General features: G+C 41.0%; 1 protein-coding gene across 1 annotated transcript; it reads right to left on the bottom strand.

The window, feature by feature from the left end:
- Positions 1-3,386: 3,386 nt before the first annotated feature.
- On the bottom strand, positions 3,387-7,456 carry LOC103695680 (homeobox-leucine zipper protein HOX3-like). The gene is made up of 4 exons (XM_008777061.4): positions 7,199-7,456; positions 6,827-7,020; positions 6,460-6,539; positions 3,387-3,904 (listed from the first exon to the last, which is right to left on the bottom strand). Exons 1-4 carry the CDS (start codon positions 7,275-7,277, stop codon positions 3,595-3,597), a joined length of 663 nt encoding a protein of 220 aa, XP_008775283.1. The 5' UTR covers positions 7,278-7,456; the 3' UTR covers positions 3,387-3,594.
- Between the last annotated feature and the right edge of the window lie 10,626 nt (positions 7,457-18,082).

The raw sequence follows: 18,082 nt of genomic DNA on the forward strand, positions 1-18,082 counted from the left end.
GCAGAATTCAAACTCAAGGATCTGGGAGTTTTAAAATTCTTTCTTGGTCTTGAAATAGCAAGAAGCTCTAAAGGAATCTCTGTGTGCCAACGGAAGTATGCTTTAGAGATCTTGGAGGATGTTGGATACCTTGGTTCCAAACCGATGAGATGTCCTATGATACAGAACTTAAAATTAAGCAGATTTGAGGGAAAGTTGATTGCAGATCCTACAGTTTATCGACGACTAGTGGGAAGACTACTATATCTTACTATAACAAGGCCTGATTTAAATTACTCAGTGCAGACTTTAAGTCAGTTCCTTGAATCACCCAGACAACCGCACTTGGATGCTGCATATCGAGTCCTAAAATACTTGAAGACCACACCGGGACAAGGTTCGTTTTTCCCATCAGATTCTGAACTTCATATAAAGGCTTTTTGCGATGCAGATTGGGCATCTTGCTTAGATACGCGTCGATCAATCACAGGGTTCTGTATATTCCTTGGTAAATCCCTTATTTCATGAAAATCAAAAAAGCAGCATATAATTTTCCGGTCTTCTGCAGAGGCGGAATACCGTTCCATGGCTGCCACATGTTGTGAAATTCAATGGTTAATCAATCTTTTCAAAGATTTTGATATACAACATACCAAACCAGCATTGGTATTTTGTGATAATCAGGCAGCGTTACACATTGCTGCTAATCCAGTGTTTCATGAGAGAACGAAACACATCGAAATTGATTGCCACATTGTGCGAGAGAAACTCCAACTGGGAATAATTCGAACTCTTCATGTTTCAGGAAGTCTGCAGCTTGCCGATTTGTTAACAAAGGCACTTGGAGCAAATCGTTTTCATGTTTTGATACACAAGATGGGTGTACACAATCCATACACTCCATCTTGAGGGGGAATATTGAGAAACATTAACTTCTAGAGCTTCCAGTTACTTCCAGAATTCCAAGAACTTCAAGAACTCTGTTACTGATCTTAACTACTCAAACTGTTTTTCGTTAGTTAGTTACCTTCTCTGTTAACAGGTTGTTCAGTCAGTATAATGTTATATATAAGTTGTATCTTGTATGAAGTCTTCAACGAGAATAAGAGAGAGTTTTCTTCTTCTCTTTCTCTGTTCTTTCAGAAACTTCCATGCTTGTTTCTTTACACTTAAGGGTAATTAACAATGTAACAAGGGCATAAAGCTTCATGGTGATAGAACTACTGGCGTTCAACGAATTACCTTTCATCAATGCCAACATGTTCCCAGCAATTAATAGAGTTTTTTGTTATCTTTTCTGAGTAAAATAATTAATACTGTCGTTCGTACATCTCATTAAAATAACTAATTATGTATTATTTCATATTCCATATATGAAAGCAGCTAGTATGTCTCATTTTTTTTGCGCAATAAGGGAAAAAAACCAAGGCATGCATAAAATAATTCAGCAAAGTTGATATATATGATTTTCAATAGCAAAATACAATTTTTGCCTTCAGCAAGAGCTTTGCATAGAGCCCAACTTAAAGCATTTTTTCACCATTTGGGCATGCGTCATTTTCCTACTCTAGCTTTCCTTATCAATACTAAAGTAGTCTTAATCATGTATCCATGAGGAATACTAATACATTCCTTGTAGTAACAAATTCGTTTCCAATCTATGAAAAATAATGGGTCGGGACAAATTGGTCACCGTATTCCAAGAGTACGATGGAAGGCCAATGACACTTTGCTCTTCCCAAACGTAAGGACACCTTCCACACTTTGCACCAAAGTTTTGTTTTTTGGTGACAGAAGTTGTCTCTTTGTACATTTTGACTATCTACAGACTTGGCCGATGGGGACAAACCTCATTCAAATTTAGCATTTTGGCAAAAGAACATCCATCGATAGATAGATATTTGCTTTTCTTCCTTCCTTTCTTTCTTTTTTGTTGGGTGGTGGGGGACAAAAAGAACGCTTGCACTTTCATGCACCTCGTCCAAATTTAAAACTAAGACACGGAATATAAACCAGTAGTAGTATTATGTCCCAAAAAAAGGGAGAAGAAACCATCTTACTATTATATGAGCAAAGTGCTCGCTGCACTGGAGAGGTGAATAACCGAAAAAAAAGTGCCATTGAAGAGGTGAAGAGCTATGATTGTGAGAAAAAATGGGGGTTGTAAAAAAGAGATTTCTGTTTCACAGCCGCCCTATGATCATAATTTTTTTTAAAACTATAAAAAAAAAAAGGTCTATCTTATTATTATGGGAATAAAGGATCCGAACTTAATCCCACATCGACTAGATAGCGGAGATGTATGTTTCTTAAATGGAGGGAGGCTACCACTTTCTCTTTAGAGGTGCCTTTTGTGGGGCAAAACCGTGCATTGGGAAAAGACTATGAAACCCCCTTCAAAGCGAACAATACCTTTGAAGAGAAACAGTCGACAGATCCTTTCGTAGCGCTGGACGCGCAGGCCGGAGGCCGATCTCCCTTGACCTTATCAATGGTGCTTTCATTGAGAGTCCTTGACCCCGATACAGACCCCTCCGCTAGGGAGGCTATGTTGTGGGAATAAAGGATCCGAACTTAGTCCCACATCGACTAAATAGCGGAAAGATCTATTTCTTAAATGGAGGAAGGCTACCCCTTTCTCTTCGGATGTGTTTTCTGTGGGGCAAAACCCTGCGTTGGGAAGAAAATATAAACCCCCTTTCAAAGGAAACAATATCTCTGAGAAGAAACAGTCGCCTCCACTGTTTGAGACCAGTGGAGACGAGGTCGAAGGGCGGCAAATCCTCCATAGCACTGGACGCACGGGCTGGAGGCCGATCTCCCTTGACCTCATCACTTATCTTGGCTTAAAAGCATAAAAAGATAGTATGGCTCTTGTGGCTAACCAAGGCAAATCCCCCTAGCCATCCACCCTACAGCATTCACAGTAGATCCCCTTATCAGGCATATCTAGTGCTCCTTCAAATAAACTTTATTTCATTAAAGTCATCAATCTCAATTAATTATAGGCCATGGCACCATGCCCGACGACTTCTTTGTTTCTTCTTTTTTGAGAATATAATAATCATCCATCTCAGGCTTAAACCATTGGAGAATGAAGTGCCAAAGCTATAACAAGCAACGTTGCACACGACCAACATGTATTAGATCAGTTCTTCATTATTTATGGTTCAATATGCGGGAGCTAGAATAATGCCTTGGATCGGGCCATCTAACTCCATGCTTGCCTTGTCTCAACACGAACACTCTTCAATGAGATAGCATTGAAGCAACCACAAGGGAGTTTATTCAACCTGTCTCAAAACGTCCAGTCTCCTTTCTAAAGTGGCTTTATAGATTGGAATAGGGCCTTACGTGAGGCTTCTTCATCCACATGGTCCAGTAGTAATTTCTTACGAGCGGCCAACTTAAACAACCATGTAGCCAATCCATTGAAAGCCAGGCACTAAGAGAAGTTTACCAAGTGAGCAGGGCGTGGGGAGGGAAAAGACCCCTTTCAACTTCTAAAGTTCTTCCATTTACAAAACTTATCACAAAGAGAAGTTACCATCTTTAGAGACAAAAATAAAAAAAGAGTGCACCTTCTTCTCCACGCATGCGGCATCATGCTCAAGCCTAGCAGGCGGCGGAGGACGGATGGTGGCCTCGGGAGAGGAAAGGGGAGGCCGACGGCACCCTGGTGGAGGTGGCGGCGGAGGTAGCGGCGGCACGCGGAGTCGAGGTAAGGCGCTCGCAGCGAGGGCACATGGTGAGCGCAGAGGCAGGCATCGGCTGGCGGGTGTGAGGGGAGAGGATGGTCGGCGGAGCCACCCGCAAGGCCCGCAGTTCCTCCACCTCGCGCTGGAGACGGCGGTTCTCCTCCGTCAGCGAGCCGAAGCAGCGCTTCAGGTACTCGCACTCCATCTCCGTCTGCTTAAGCTTTGTCCTGCATCCCATATCAGAATGCAGCATAGCTAGGTTTGTGATTTTACGTATGTTTTTTTTTTTCAAATCATGCATTATACTTTTATGCAGTTATATGCTCACGAAGATAATGCATAAAATATACGTACAGTTGTAAAACAGACATCTTGAGGAGAAAATGGACTCTCCCAACTGAAACAAAGGACATGAACCTACTGTTTTACAACAGTACACGAAGGTTGTTCAAGTTGATGAGTTGTACAACATATAGGTTGCGTCTTCCCATTTCTGAGAAGTAAACAAGCATAAAATTCCACAAGTTACTTTGAGCTCTACAAGTACGTTTCTTTCCATAGTCGAACTAATTCAAACACGTAATTAACAATCATAATCCTAAAACATCTCAATTCTTGGAATCTTAATTGCAGTTTAAAATAACAAAAGGAACAAAATTAAGATAAGCTTTTCTTTCCTTGTTAGGCCTAAAAACTTATTTTGTTGATAGTTGAATTTACCTTATGGTTGAAAAAAATCTAAAAAGATTTAGGTGACAACTGGCCAGATTTAGCTTGGGGTGGCAGGTGATGCAGGCCACTCGCAAGCAGCTTTTATATTCAACCCAACTCTTTCTTTAGTTAGAAACTTGAATCGAATGAAAACAAGCCGAGCTTGACCTCGGCTTCTGGGCTTGAAATTTATTTCTTCTCATGTCTGAGACGATGTCGAATGGACCAAGCTCGGCTCAGTAAAACTCACAATAATGGCTTATTTTAAGAGATTGATGGATTCATTAAATTATTTAGTTCATGCATGCTTTAGATTATAGACGCTAACAAGTTGAAGATTGAACACATGACGGATTTTATTAGTTTGAAATTTCCGGGCAATCTGAAGCTGAATACCAGTTGATTCGAACTTAATTCAAGACTGATCCAAATTTGGCTTGGTTTGAAACTAATGCCTGATCAGATAGAAAATGAGCCGAACATGATCCTAAACTTCAGCTTGGAGCTATATCAAGCGAGCTTGATCAGACTCACTCAACCTACCTCCTAGCTCGACTCAGTTTCAGCCCTAGTTATCACAAAAACGCAAATGGTAAAACTAACTAGACACATTGCATGGAAATAATCTGAAGTCCAAGCGACGTTAGAAATAAACACGAATGAGATTCATGAATTGCATTTGCAAAACCATGATCCACATTTGAAGATTTATGTCTGATTATCATCTTAACCATGACTTTCTTATTCTTCTTGAAGACATTTTACGTGTTATCCACATGAACTTATGATGAAAATTTCTCATCACTTTAATCTCAAGCCATGACAACAAACCAAACAAATAAATAATGTCATTTATATCATAATGGTGTTCGACCACTAAATGGGGAGTTTGACAAACGGTCTCCGCTTAAAAGCCTCAAGCCATACCATCTAAATCAGGAGACAGAACTACTTTTTTGCACCATTAGGTCCATAGTGAACACATGCGAAGCATTAGTTCAAAGTATTGGTCCTATCATCTTGAATAAGGTGGTCGTAATAAATGTCAACCATTAGTTCAAGGTAATGGTCCTATCATCTTGAATAAGGCAGTCAAAACTATGTGAATTATAAGAAGACCAAACATTATGCCATGTGAATAAGAAGACCAAGCATTATGCCTTGTGAATTACAAAAGACCAAGCATTATGTCAAGTCACATCACATCTCCACCAACTAGAACAGAGCTGCCTATACGAGACCAGAAATTTCTGTTTGTGGCTTCAGTTTTCTTTTAGTTGGACTTTCAGAGCTGTTTTTCCCTCATATAGAAGTCTTGATGTTGAAAGGAAGAGAACAAAAAAAAGAAGATGCATGTTCTCTCGCTATTCTGCATATCGTATCCACCTTGTTGCCATGTCTCCTTGTTTTTCCTCTCTTTCATTAATTACATGACAGGCATGAGCATTTTAAAGCTTTTGTCACTAAAACGCCAAAATAAAAATTATTATAAAAGGTGCCAGCTTACTAAACTAGAAAATTCTTAACATTTGTATCAAAACTCCAATCCAAGATTTACGAGGTTAAGAGTTTAAAGAGGGCTATCTCCAACTTGTGTAGTCTATTATCCTGCGTCATTTCTTCCAAAAGAGAGAGAGAGGGAGAGAGAGAAAAAATGTTGTTATGTTAACTCAATAGTTTTCACACCAAAATTCTACGTTCGCGCATATATACATTTAAATATCAAACTTATAAATAGCAACTAATTAGTTATGTAATTAGCTCAAGTAAATGGTCTATGTGGCGACCGGCGACCAACTCTGGGAAAAGATCAAATCGACAAAGCATTGTCACTTGAAAAGTCAGCGATGGGCAAAGAAACTAAGCAAACATGCATATAATAATATTATTTGGTCAGTCTCCGAGGCCAAACCAGTAATCCCATCACAGTGTATGGAGACAAGTGGATGACTAATATCAAGAAGACCCTGCCTATCAATAAAGTGCTACTACTTTGATAGAAAAGTTATGAGCATTGCAATATCGCCACCTTCTGCAAAACCTGCAGAAAGATGCACTAAGGTTCACGCACCTGGCCCTGCGGTTCTGAAACCACACCTCCACTTGTCGCGGCCTCAGCTTCAGCTTCGTTGCCAACGCCCCCTTCTGCTTCTGCCGTTTCGTTCCATTCATTCAATATTTTTCCCCAAAACAAACCATCCAATAAATACTATATAATAAATTACACATAAATTACAAGATTATAAACATCATCAATAGATAATCAATAAAAAGTAAATGACGCATAAGATGTTAGACCGCTGGTTTAAGATAAAAATAAAACCACAAAGATTGTTTCAATGGTTGAGGGGTAAACAAAAAAACAAAAACAAAAGAATACTAGGAAATATAAGGGGGCTAATTGTTTCATGTTGTAATATAATAATATAAGAACTCACAGGGTTGAGGGTGTGATTCTGCCTGAAGCTTTCCTCCAGCAACCGAGACTGCTCCTTTGAGAGCCGAAGCTTCTTCGGCCTGGGGGTTCCCCCCTCTTCCTCCTCCTCCTCTACGCTTCCCATGGGGAACTCCTCCTCGACTCCACTAGCAGGTAGATTTATGTCCAACTCCCTCACATTGCAACCACCCCCTTCTACATATATATGTCACAATAAGATCAACAACTTGTGCCAAAAAAACAAAAACGAGAAGGTGGCGAAAAAGAGACACGAGAGGAAGCAAGCGTCCAAGGATCATCATCCATATATACTCATGCATGCAGCAGCACATAGCTTAACCAAAAACAGGAGAAATTTTCTTCTCGATCTTACCAGAGCCAGAAGAGGAACTGAGTCCAGGGACAGCAATGGTCAGCTCCAGCCCAGAAGGGCTCCCCCCAAAGTCCCCCATCAGAACAACCCCAGAACACAAAGAAGAAAGAACAAAAGAACAAAAAGGTCAAAAACTTTAATAATAAGAAAAATAATTGCATAAAGGGCGAAAGAGAGGAAAGGGTCCGACGGGGTTAAATACAAAGAGTGGGTAAGAATCCAGAGGGAAGAGAATAGTTAATAAAATTTAATGGTGGGAGAGGGAGCAATAAAGGAGAGCCGGGGTGTCGTCCCCTAGGCAGTGGTCTTTGGGTCGAGTCGTCACGTCAAAGGGGGGTGGGAGGGCGTAGGGCCATGGTGCAAGTGGGGAGCGGAGCGCGACACGTGTCCGGCGCATGGGGGAATTGCGGGGAAATAGCCGGCAGGTCGCCCCGTTCGGCGAACGCGAGTCGCCTTGTCGGGGCTCGGGTCGGCTGCCGTAATCATTGACGGAAGAAAACCTCAGCAGGAATTGACTCCCCACCAACTCTCCTTCTGCCTCCCCACACCTTTTTGTTGCACGCTTCGCACCCCGGGGGCCTTTTTATTCACATCACTTCCCTGTTTGACCATGGCAATCCCCAGTGTCCTGGTACTTATCTTTCTTTTTTTCTTATTTTTAGTGTTGATGTATTTGGATTTGGAGCTTTTTATCATTATCGTCATCATCACCGCCACCAATCCAAATTTACCACTCTAGTTGGTCTAGTTTGATCTCTAGGATGGGATGTGTTTGTCGAGTCATGCTGTCAATTTGCACTAAATGTTAGGAGACTGACATCCAACTACTATCATTTACACCACATGTCATGTTGATGCATTATGAAGGTGATGAAATCATCCAGTTTGTACGGTCATCAATACTTGTAAAACTGGCATCACTTACCCTCTTAATTACGTCTGTTGTGTTTGCTTGACATAGTCCTCCGGCGAAGTTACTGCCATCTGTGCTTCCTCGATAGTTGGATTGCTCTAGTTTTTATATAAAATAGATAAAAGTATCAAATAGGTCATCACTTGGCTGGTTTGAGATGTATGCTTTATATTATCTCGCAAACCAAATCATTGAGCCAAAATCTACGATGAAGGGTCAAATGTTTACAAGGAATTCATTATCTTCAAGCAAGGATAATCGATAATTCTCGTTGTTTTGCAAGCTGCCTGTAAATATATAACAGTTGATGCAGGGATATTTATAATGTAAAGTTTCATAGTTTTTAGTTTGTTAATTTGAAGTTTCATATTTTTTTGTCAATATAAATAATTAAGTAAATTATAAAAATTTCTGTAAGATTAGACGTAAATTATACTAACACCTAATAGTATAAAAAAAATATGTATTTATTCTTCTATAGATTATTTTTATTCAATACTTTAACATATACTTTAATAAAATATTAGTCAAATCATTAAGTTTAAATGGGATCGAAATGCCACGTCATTTTTTTTTTTGAAAATGGCCGAATAACTTGACGTGATATAACAACCATTCAAAAACATAAGAAAAGATAGGTATCATCCTCCTTGCTCAAGAGCAATTTTGACTTTTCATATGATGTAAATGAATTCAGTGGCATCATTAGTTTAATTAGATGTAAGTGTATATTTTATAAAATATTAGATATAAGTGTAGATCTTATAAATTATTGGATATCGGTGGAATCAACCTAAACCTCCGTAAGAATTTTGGTAATTTACTCTAAATATTTTAATTCATTATTTTTTATTCTCATTTTTCATGTATATCTTTTTTATGATCGGCAAAGGAGATATTTGAATATTGTTACCAAAAAAAGAGAGGATATTTATATGTTCTTTCAATTGCCTCATATCTGACTTAAGGATTCATAGAGATGAATGAGAGAGTTAACCTCTGAAATGGACCACCATATTGCCATGCTTATAATTCGAGCAAAATACATTTGCGATGGTCAGAATAAACTTGCTAACTTTTGTTGTAAAAAGGAACCCACCTCGGATTCATCACAGCTACACTGGAAATAAATCTATTTTGCTGCTAAAAAAGCCACGCATTTTCACAAGAAATGCATTGAGTTGCAACCAAAACACACACACAAAAAAAAAAGGGGGGGAAAGAAAAAGATATGCATTGGCTGGATCAATAATTTATTAGATGATGGCGTTTGAGATTCTGGCCATCAGGCTGCTCCTCAAAGTCAAGCCTCTCACATGATTTGGTGGAGGGGCATTTCCGGGAAAGGCGAATAGTAACACCTCCCGAAGTCTTGTAACAAGCGAGGCAACCTTTAAATCAGATGGGACGGGAGGGGGGCCAATTGGCGTTTTGTCGTTTCAGGTACGCATCAATTCATATTAATTGTCTCATTTATATCAATTCCCATCTCCCCTTCCTCACAATCATGTAGTTTAATAAAGTAAAATCATATCCTTCGCCGTAGGGCTCTTTTTTGGATTGATTTAAGTTATCCGCGCCTGGCCGGGAACCACAAAAGAAATATTTGGACTCATTCAAAGTTTCAACTTATGCTACATTTAGATCAGACGTGAACTATTTCCTACCTGGCCTACACTTGCAAGTTGCAATGCCACTATGTCATGATTTAGCATTAAAGATATTAGTCTCTTTACAATTCACATTGTTTTGCCAAATCTTTTACCGCTATCTCTTTGAATATGGTAATAGATTAGATTAAGTTACCAAAATATTATTTTTAATTATGAGATATTTTAAAGTCTCATCAATTCAAGCAACGTTTTTTTTTTTTTTTGATAACAATTAAACAATCAAAAGCAAACTAATAAACCAACAATAAAGAGATCTAACGAACCGGCACCTGAATGAATGACCCGCCTGGATGACCCATAATCCCAACCCCATCATCCTGAATTGATAAAGCTCCAATATGTGGTCACGGTCACCGGATCAGTGCAGCTCCATCCAAAACTTGCAGCGTTTTATCCGACCTGAGAATGAGGTGGGTCCCAGCATGGCTCCCGAGCGGGGCAAGACAGGAAACCCACAGATGGCCACGTGGAACGCGTTGCACCGTCTCTGGCGGACATGTGGACCCACCACGGCCTTACTCTTAACTTCTGCCTTGTAGGGCCCACAGCATCATGAGACATTGGGACCGCGTGGACCAAGACTTCCGAGTGCAGCAATCCGATGTGGAGTTTCCTCTGTCCAGCCAAGGAGGCGGCCCCGACCCGATTAAACTCAGATTCCTTTTTTTTTTTTTCCGCTTAGGAAAAAAGAAAAGAGGAAAGAAAAAAACAAGCCCATTCCGCATAACAGTTCCTATTGAAACCCCAATTCATAAAAAAAAAAATGTTCGATGCGAGCAGAAGTGACCATGTGTTGGGCACGCCAGCCTTTTTTACTCGTATCCTTTCCACCTATTGGTCCGACTCGGTTATCCTTCTAAGCTTCCGCACGATTCTTCCTTGTGAGTACGTCATACTCGGCACCACCGAGGCTATCAGCGGACCAATAAGCCCTTCCATCTCACGTGTCCGAGCAGGAAGCATGCGGTCTCCATATTTAATTGACGCCCGCGCGTTTCGAAATCGGACCGCGCGAAGTGGAAGTAAAGGCCTAGTTGACTGAGCTACCACCTCAATAGCAACTCAGATTCCATAATCATCCAAACTTTGGTGCAATGGTTCGGATTTTATCTTCCGCACGGAAAAATAATGATAATTTTTAATTTTTTTGGGTTCAACTGTTGGATCTCATTTTGTACATATTCCAAACGCCCTGGCCTCTGCCTTCTATCCGTCTGCACAAATTTTAAAGCAAATATTACACAAGCCAATAATTAGTGTCGTAAAAATAGAGGAACAATTTTTTTCGCATGCAAGATTCTTCTCGAACCCGCATCCAAAATGAAGGTAATACCTCACTAGTAATCGACCTGTATCCGAATGCGGTGCAACAAGGTAACGGACTGGACTTTGAGCTACCGGTGAGCATTAATGTTATTGTAATCCACGCGAGGAGAACAATAATTGATGACTCACTAACCATCAGCATAATCTCCCTCCTAACCTCGAAGCAAAGGATAAATATCGATCACAAATTAGAGCTATAGATACGAGAGGACAATTATCAATATGGGGTTGCAAATGGAGACCAAAGTTTAGGTTTAAACTTCATAACGTAATTTTAATTTGGGTAGGACATAATTGGTCCTGATCCATTGTCGCCCTTAAACATTATAATAAACTACAAACTACGCTTATGACATCTTGAGTTTCCATTTATAGGAAAGCCTCTCATCCAAGAACATCACAATTACATAAAATGCTGGTTTTGTTTTCTTTTCTAGAGATTTCATAATAGATAAGGCAGGGCACATGAGCTTTTGAAGGTTTATTTAGGGGCATTCTGCTCTAGCAACATTCAAGATAGTGCTCGTCCCCTGTGTGCTTCCACCTCCTGGCTTCTTTAAGATGAACTTTGATGGCAACATTGCTGAGGATGGAAAAAGCGGAGGCATGGGGTTCGTCGTCCGGAACCATGGTGCCCAGTTGGTGATGGCTGAGGGCCGGTGGATTTTTGACTCGTCTATGGTGTGCGCCGAAGTTCGAATTGCCTGTGAAGGTGTTTTCTTTGCGAGGCGGATACGAGGTGTGGATCGCCTTTTTCTTGAGGGGGACTCAGCCACAGTGATTGAGTGGATCCGAGGTCAAGGCAGCTCGAGCGAGGATCGTCCACTGTTCCACGACATTCGCTGATTACTGGAGGAATGTGACTCTCATGAGGCTACGCATGTATACCGGAAGGCAGATGGTGTGGCAGACTGGGTAGCCACCTTTGCGGCCCATCACTCTGGAGACTTCATTTGGGTAGACTACGAGACTGTGCCCAAGCTTTTATGTAGCATGTTGTTTTCTGATTTAGTTGGCCGCATTCACACTCGCCAAGTATGAGCCGCCAGTGTACTGAAAAAAAAAAGTTTTATTTAGGGGAAGTGGTTTGAACCTTTAACAGCTATAGTGCATCATACAGGATGAGAAGGATGTCAATTTGTTGATTAATTAGTTAACTAGGATAACTATAATTAGTGATTAATTGTCATTTTTCACCTGGGCTCCGTTTTAAACTTCTGGTTCCTTGAGCAGGAGCCCAAGAGGCTAGAGCCTAGGTTTCGGCCTAGATGTGGTGGGCTCGGATTGGGTCGTGGAAAGGTTTTAGGTGCTGTTGGTAACCACCGTAGGAGGCCGTAGGGCGGCAGTTGGGAGCCATCGGGTGGCTAATAATTTTATCTTATCGGTCGTGGGCTTCACTCACTGGGATTACGCTCGCAGATGGAGTTCGATAGCATTTGGCTTTCGAAAACTGGTATTTGTTACTTGGGCTCAAGTTCGGCCTGGCTTGTTGGGTTGGCTAATTAGACGGGATTTAGATTAAGTTTTTTACTCTAATGTTTGGTTATAAATTAAGTAGGTTCCATCTCAAGGCTTTATTTATAGGTTTGGTTGTAGGTCAGAAAAGCTTGGGCAGTGCAGGAAATGTTTATGTCACGGGTATGGATATACTAGAAAGGGTTTAAGATAGTTCAATTCAACTTGGTTTAGGGTTCAAGCATGAATAAGATCAAGACCTACCGAGTTGCTTACATTCCAAATAAGATCTTCTGAAAGTACAAAATTTTTCGACTGCCTGTGTCTCTGCGTGCGTGCGTGCGTGCGTGCGTGCGTGTGTATGAACATAAGATCAAGTGATGCCGTCTTAAACATGATATGGTGTTGTTGCAGCATGATGTTTGGTAGTGAAACTTCAATATATGGTGCTACTACTTCAAGTTGAAATTAAAAAAAAGGAAGTCAACCAGTAGTTCTTTGGAATTTTACAATGATGGAGAGCGAAATAGATCGTCCTGCCCACAACAAAAGGGCCACCCAATTTCGGCCCATTAGACATCAACGCCAACCAGACGAAACCTCGGTCCGGCTCAGAACCAGCCCGACCTCGGACTCCGCCGAAAGCTCCTTCAACCTCACGGATAATCGCCGACCCGTCCTGACCAAGCTCAGGGCGCCTTATTTGCCGACTCGCCCCGACCAAGCTCGGGGCGCCATCCCCATTCGCAAACTCGCCCCGACCAAACTCGAGGCGCCTTCTACCATCGTTGATCCGTCCCCGACCAAGTTCGGGGTGCCTTCCTTATTCGTCAACGTGCCCCGACCCCTGAGCTCAGGACGCTCTGCTGAGCATATCTCGGAACCCGGAATGCTAGGCTAGCCTCCGCAACCGTCAAACCGACTTTGCCAAATGCATGATGCGACCTCTCGATGAGCTCGATCTTGCCAATGACCGCACCCATGTGCATGCCCACGCCCTCCTACGTGATTGTACACTGCGACACCACCACGCCATGCATTGCTTACTGGCCCACGACTGTCAAGGACAGCGCCATGCTACCCCGGTCATACCCTACTACGACTGTCAATGCCTTATCAAGAATGGACTGCATCACGAGCCACCAGCAAGCTCTAGCTGCGTGCCATCTAGTTTAGAGTCATCTCCTCTCATGATGAGAACGGGCCATACCACTGCTACCTGGGCATCTCCACAGGGACTATGAATAGCCTCGTCAGGTAACGCCTAAGACACTTTTGGCTGGACCAACTGAGCATCATTCTAACTTGATCGTCGGAGGGCCCTTACCGGAAGCACCGGTGAGGCTTTGTGCAAGTACACCGCCGATCGCGAGAGGTGGCTCTCATCCTCTTCCTCCACACTCTGGAAGCTCCTCCGACTCCTCCGGCGTGGTCACCCTCGGAACAAATTTGAACCACAAGTCTAGGGGTCGGCGAGATGCAAGGGGATTAGGCGGCATCAAAGCAATGTTACATGACTGCACTCAAAGGCAAGCAGCCGGCCGAGCTCCCTCCTCAAGCACTACCCATTGAAGGGTTGGAAGTGCAGGATGAATCAAGGAAACAACGGAGCGAACCCGGCGAACCCCTCCTTCACATTCCCCTGAGGGATGACAGACCCGAGCAGACTGTGCAGATCGGGTTAGGCTTGAGCCTGGAGATCCGAGCTCATATGATTGAGTTCCTTCGGGCCAATGCAGACATGTTCGCCTAGTAGTCTGCCGACATGCCCAGGACAGACCCCGAGGTGATGGTCCACCACCTCAAGGTACACCCGACCCACAAGCCGGTCATACAGAAGAAGCAGAGTCTGGCAGTAGACCGGCAGCAAGCGATAGCTGAAGAAGTCGACAACCTCCTGAAGGCTGGCTTCATCAGGGAGGTCACCTACCCCGATTAGCTCGCCAATGTTGTTCTTGTGAAGAAGGCCAACGGAAAATGTGTTGCCCAAGATAACAACCTAAGAGGGGGGGGGGGGTGAATTAGGTTTTCCAAATTTTTAGGACTTTAATTTAGTTGATAGATGTATGAGTAGCTTAGCTTGTGTTAATTATATAGGTGCAGTGGAACCAAAAAGAATACAATGCAAACACACAAGAAATATAGTGGTTCGGTGCTCTCCAAAGCATCTATGTCCACTCCCCAAGCGTTCCCTTGGAAATTCACTATAATCCCGCGGATTACAGTTGGATTGTTTTGCCGGGCTCACAATCCAAAAATCCTACAATTGGTTTTACGAGATCACCAATAACCTAACCATTGGTTTTACGGGCTTACCAACAACCTACACCGTTAGTTTTATGGGCTCACCAACAAACCTTACAAGGAATAAGTAGAGAAGAAGTTTAAAGCTCCTAAATGAGCAAGCAATACAATAATGCACTTAATGAAGAGGTAAGAGAATATTTATCGTTTTATAGATTGCTCTTCTCTTCTTTGCCAATATTGCTTCACTCCTCAAGGGGTTGGTAGAGCTCTTGAAGACACTTAAAGACTGCTCAACCACCTTCTTTCAGAATTTGAATAAAGCAAATTAATGAAGAACACTTGAACTTTCTTTTCTCTTGAATGCTCTCTTGATATTTGCAAAAGATTACTCCTCCTGATGAATAGTACCTCTTAAATACTTCTCCAACCTCAAATGATCACCCCCTAGCTATTGGAATGGAAAAACTAGCTGTTTCTAGCCGTTGGAGACTCAAATTGTACTTCTGCAGAACTAGCCGTTAAGCTGTCAGTCATGCTGGGGTCGATCCGAGCAAATTTGGGGTCGACCCGAGTTACTGTTCCACAGACTTGGGTCAGGTTATATTTTTCTGGGGTCGACTCCAGTTACAGTGGGGTCGACTCAAGCTTGATTGGGGTCGGCCCTCTTAGAAATTCCAGAAACTTGTTTTTCTCACATTTTAGGCTAGGGTCGACTCGAGCTACAGTAGGGTCGACTCAAGCTTATTTGGGGTCGGCCCTCTAAGAAATTCCAGAGACTTGTTTTTTTGACTCTTTAGGCTAGGGTCGACTCATGCTTTCCTGAGGTCGACCCGAGCTCTGTGCCATTTGTGCCAATTGTGCCAAATTGTGCCAGGGTCGACTCTATTTCTTCTGGGGTCGACTCCAACTTTGTGTCAAGTGTTTCAAAAGTGTGCCACATTGTGCCAAGGTATGCCAAATGTATCAGAGTCGACTCCAAACTACCTCGGATCGACTCTAACCCTATTTTTCTGCACTTTAAGGTTAGTTTAGCACATTAAAGCAATAAAAAGATATTCCAATTGATTTAGGATGAATGACACAGGCAAGTTTCATTTTAACAGAATTACCCCTTATCACGAAAACTTCACTCTTAATTTCATTAAATTGAAAATTAGATTTTCTCTCAAGTTCTTCTAATAGAATTATCCTTGGATGAATTCTTGAAGGTTATTTTAAACTTAATAGATGAGTGTATCATAAATGTATCGAGATTGTAGGATGTATCGAGAATGTATCACTTCTCTCTTCCTTGAGTGTCTATTTACTTGATTAAGTTTGTTAATAGCATTGGCACTTCCATATGGTCTTCATGATTTTGTAAACATCAAAATAACATTATGATTCTCAATCTTTTCCTTTTTGATGATTACAAAATATTACTTATTGTCAATTTGCCATTCATAAGAAAAATTTGATTTAACATCATAAGATGCTTTTGGTTCAAGATTTTCAAAATAGTCTAATTTTGGAGTATGTATCAAAGAACCAAGAGCTCCCCCTATCTTATTCAAATTGATGCCAAATTTGTTTTAGCTTTACTCCCCCTTTCTCTTATGTTTCATTGAGTCAAAATTTTTAAGGATTTGTGCCAAATTAAGAGTTTCAAGTTTTGTATCGAGGTAATGAAACTTTCTATAGTTGTGTGCCAAATGCCTTCTTGAATATCTAGACTTATGCATTATGAGTTTCTATATACCATAAGTTATCTATTATGAATTCTCATGTATCAAATATCAAAATTTAGATGTTTATTTAATAAAAATTCAGATTTGCATGTTGTCAATTGTTAGATATATGTCCTAAAAGCTAATCTGGCTGACACATTATTAATTCTGGGACATAGTTTTGTATTTAACTTTATTATTATTGATTAATAAATGGGCATTCTGTTCATTCATATTGTTTATGTGTCTATGAATCGTTCAAAGAATTAATAAGATGATGATACATATTCTCAAGAGTTGAGAATTTGAGCCATGTATCATTGGTGATTAATTTCTAAATGCTCCTGATCAATGGATCATCACGAAGACGCTGATCGATCCGATAAGATTAGTGCACAGATCGCTTTTCTTATGGATGAATGAGACTCGAGTCCACAGTGTAGGAACACTGAGGTGATAGTGTAGGTGCTTGTTAGAGAACAAAGGTATTGAGCGTGATCAAGACAAGAAGTCACTTGGATGTCTATCTACTCGTCAGTGACTTGCTTGATATTGCAGTAGCATGACTGGTCCTTTGACCTGCGATGCTTCGGCTACTCACAGTGAGGTTATTGTAGTTTGACTACACATATATATGGTCTCTAATCATATGGGTCCTTGTAGTGTAGATTGGCTGCAGTAGGTTCACTGTAGGAGTAGGGTATGCACCTACATAGAATCTATCGATCTTGATAGATGAGGAGAGATCCTATATAATTTATAAGACTGAGTTCGTAAAACCTTGGCCAGGACAATACATACAGTGGAGAAAGAGTTTTTCACTCTCGAACTCAAGTCGAATAAATTTAGACATATGACAAACGATGGAATTTGACGAGTTATCCATGACCTCCGGTCTGTAGGGATTCACGATAGAAGGACTGTATCATACGATAACTGCACCTAGAGGTTCATTATTTCATCTTGCTGGGTTGCCACTACATGCTGCTAGGTATCACTGGTGGATGGTAAGACTCACAGAGACCATCTTGATGGTCGATGATCCCTGGTGAGTTGAGTTGAAATTGTTTCAACCCATTGAAAGGAGTTTTCAATAATATTGTGATAGAGATCGCAATATATCTCACTACCAGTCAGAATAGAACCTATGAGGTCACATACATTAAAGGTATTGACCGATCCGATGGTTGAATTGTGATTAGGAATCACAAATAATCAATTTAATTGATAATTGGTTAATCCGCTAAGAGTTAGTGAGTTGAAGAAGGAATAATTGCAATCGGATTGTAATTTAATTTAATTAATTGGATTTGATCATGAGTCCTACTTGGAGTAGGATCCTTGAAATCCTAATTGGATTAGGATTTCAAATTAAATTAGAGTCCTACTTGGAGTAGGATTTCTAAAGTCCTAATTGCCTTAGGGATGAAATTTAATAAGTCCTAATTAGATTATAATTTTCTTAAGTCCTAATTATTTTTAATTTAATTAATTAAAAGATTTCTAATTGGATTAGGATTGAAGAGTTCAATTAAGTCATGGTTCAATTAAATTCTAATTGAAT

The sequence above is a fragment of the Phoenix dactylifera genome, chromosome 4 (assembly GCF_009389715.1).
Source record: "Phoenix dactylifera cultivar Barhee BC4 chromosome 4, palm_55x_up_171113_PBpolish2nd_filt_p, whole genome shotgun sequence".
Taxonomy (NCBI): domain Eukaryota; kingdom Viridiplantae; phylum Streptophyta; class Magnoliopsida; order Arecales; family Arecaceae; genus Phoenix; species Phoenix dactylifera.

What these genes read in the sequence shown, in the direction of transcription:
- LOC103695680 (XM_008777061.4), bottom strand. Translation starts at nt 7,277, where the DNA reads ATGGGGGACTTTGGGGGGAGCCCTTCTGGGCTGGAGCTGACCATTGCT. An exon ending in CAGTTCCTCTTCTGGCTCTG is followed by an intron (nt 7,021 to 7,198) that starts GTAAGATCGAGA and finishes ATATATATGTAG; the next exon opens with AAGGGGGTGGTTGCAATGTG. An exon ending in AGAATCACACCCTCAACCCT is followed by an intron (nt 6,540 to 6,826) that starts GTGAGTTCTTAT and finishes ACGAAACGGCAG; the next exon opens with AAGCAGAAGGGGGCGTTGGC.